Here is a 2,500-nt window from a genome sequence, read left to right on the forward strand (position 1 = left end):
TATCTCAAGCGCAATACCTATCCGTGCATGTAGATATGGAGATTTGGCTTTGAGTTTCCCTAGCTCATTTATTTTTGGTTGGACTATTCGCGCAGCAGAAGGTCAAAAACATATGTCAAGAATGCGATACTTGATTTATCTGGCAAAAACACACCTTACGCATCGAGAGAAACTTTCACAACAAACCTCACGTCCTTCTATTTTCCAAGACGCTGACAAACCGTCCTTACTAACGCCGTCGACTTTGGCGCGACTACGGCAAGTTCCCATATAGGCATATGTGCAGTCGGCATGTCATGCAATCTAACGGTACTGTCGTGCAAACGTCGTTTTTTGAAGCTCTGTGCAAGTTACAAATGTATTCATTCATTCAGTCGTTCGCTGATTCAAGTGCATTACGTTGAAATTTTCGTTGGCGGACGTCATCGTCGATAAAAGTGTTGCTTACGTAACTACTGGTAGCTGCTTAGAGAATGTAAAAATACACAGTCTACGCTGATTCCGCTTACTTTAGAGTGTCAATCTGGAACTACCTGTATATAACATACATATTGCGCTTTCAAAGAACGCATTAGACATGGTCAATTGATCGTTTATTTTAGGTCTTGAAACTCCTGGACGCTGTGATTTCGAAACCGGTCTCTGTGACTGGCATAACATGACCGATGATGACACGTTCGACTGGCAACGGCTTTCAGGAACAACGCCGAGTGTATTTACAGGACCTTTGTATGATCATACGCTGGGACTTGGCGGTCAAGGTATAAGTTAATTTACTTCGGGTTCCTTTCCTTAACAATTGGCCATCACTATTACAGGTGCAACGTTAACGGCTTCCTGAAGTCATCAGTATTGGCCGCTATAGCAGTGACCGCGGGAACTCCCGCGACATTGTCATTTGAAGAACTCAGTCAATTTTTTTTCTACCCATGATCTAAGATAAACGGTTCGGTTGCTCTACCAACGTTGCAAAATGTCATAAATAAACTATATATGAAAGACCCATGTTATAACTGCTAGGATCAAAAATCTTGGCACGTTACAGCTCTTCGTTTCGTCCGCTCTAAATTCTGTTTGCTTACTCGCATAAAAGCGTCGAGCGTGGTCCTAGATATTTCTATTTTTATTTTTAAGGTCATTATATGTATATTGAAGCATCGTCCCCGAGAAGAAGAGGTGACAAAGCTCGACTCATCAGCCCGCGATTTATGTGGAAGGATGTGGTCAACTGTACGGTATGTGAAACTTTTGTTAGAAATCAAAAATATACCTCGGCCGCTTGTGAATTTCAAGTCTCGTTGTGTTTTGAATCAAGGAGGGAACAATGTTTTTTATAGCCAATTGTCCGTGCCCATGCTTGTGCATACACCCTTGGTTGTGCATATAAAATGCATACACCTTTGCCAATGCTTATCTTTATGCTTATTCCCCTTCTTATGCATATGCCGGGCTGTGCCCATATCTTTGGTCTATGCAAGGTTAAATAAGGGTTACAGAGGGAGACATTCACTCCAGCACATGGGATATGCGGATTTCAGTCAAGTTATTTTTTATTTGAAATTTGAAGGGAATTGTGTTAGGGGAGACGACAGCACAGGCAGCGCGCATCCCCGATCTGACAAGACATTAAAAACGGCGTTCCGTTTGATTCGATATTACACATGTTGTAATGTTGTAGCGCCCCAGTGGGTTCATAACGTTTCATGTCTGTTTCTTTATTTTGCCTGGTCTATGGTCAAACTTATACTATGTGGATAGAGTTCTGACTTGTGTATCCAGGCAAGCATGTGTTGGTGTTTGATTGGTGTTGCCTTGGTATTTGCAAGTGGTGATCTTTCCATTTAGATGAAACTATTAGGCTAACGTCTGTTTTGGATAGTTCTATAGGCTCAACGTTGAAACTTCCACCAAACATGCCCGTTGTCTTGTATTTCAGCTAAGGTTCTATTATCACATGCTAAGCCGTTGGAGCTTCTTGAGCATGGGAACCCTGAGAGTGCTGCTTAAGAACACGATCACGGGTGATGAACTAGGTCCCCTTTGGTATCGAACTGGTAACCAAGGCAACCAGTGGCTACGAGCAAATGTTCCTATTAATACGTCATGGCCTGTGACTCAGGTACGCTAATTTGGTTGTTTTTTGTTCTTTTGGTGTTTTTTTTTTTTGATTGATTGATTGATTGATTGATTGATTGATTGATTGATTGATTGTTGTTGCTGTTTTTGCTTTATCGTTGCACCGTCCTTCACAGAATAGGTCCCTATTTTCCCTTTCCCTTTCAGAAGCATGGTTTCCTAAGAACCGACAGGCGAAATTTTATTTCTAACAGAGCACTGTTCTATTTCACTGATTTTCTGTATGTAGCTGTCTGTTCATGTTCAAAACTGACTGGTTAGGCTACAGACAACTGGGTCACTTGCTACTCGCAATTCCAATATATGATTGCAGCGTAATAAGTTTGCGCAAATTCCGATACTGCATGCACATTTAAGTGAGTGC

The 2,500-nt window shown here is 41.7% G+C and overlaps 1 protein-coding gene across 1 annotated transcript in view; it reads left to right on the forward strand.

The window, feature by feature from the left end:
- Positions 1–2,500, forward strand: part of LOC138019675 (deleted in malignant brain tumors 1 protein-like) — a 70,707-nt gene that overhangs the window by 21,847 nt on the left and 46,360 nt on the right. Inside the window, exons 12-14 of the mRNA XM_068866537.1 lie at positions 603–761; positions 1,135–1,235; positions 1,937–2,119. Of these exons, the coding sequence (XP_068722638.1) occupies positions 603–761; positions 1,135–1,235; positions 1,937–2,119 (443 nt within the window). The remainder of the gene's footprint in view (positions 1–602; positions 762–1,134; positions 1,236–1,936; positions 2,120–2,500) is intronic.

The sequence above is a fragment of the Montipora capricornis genome, chromosome 10 (assembly GCF_036669925.1).
Source record: "Montipora capricornis isolate CH-2021 chromosome 10, ASM3666992v2, whole genome shotgun sequence".
In the NCBI taxonomy this organism is placed as follows: domain Eukaryota; kingdom Metazoa; phylum Cnidaria; class Anthozoa; order Scleractinia; family Acroporidae; genus Montipora; species Montipora capricornis.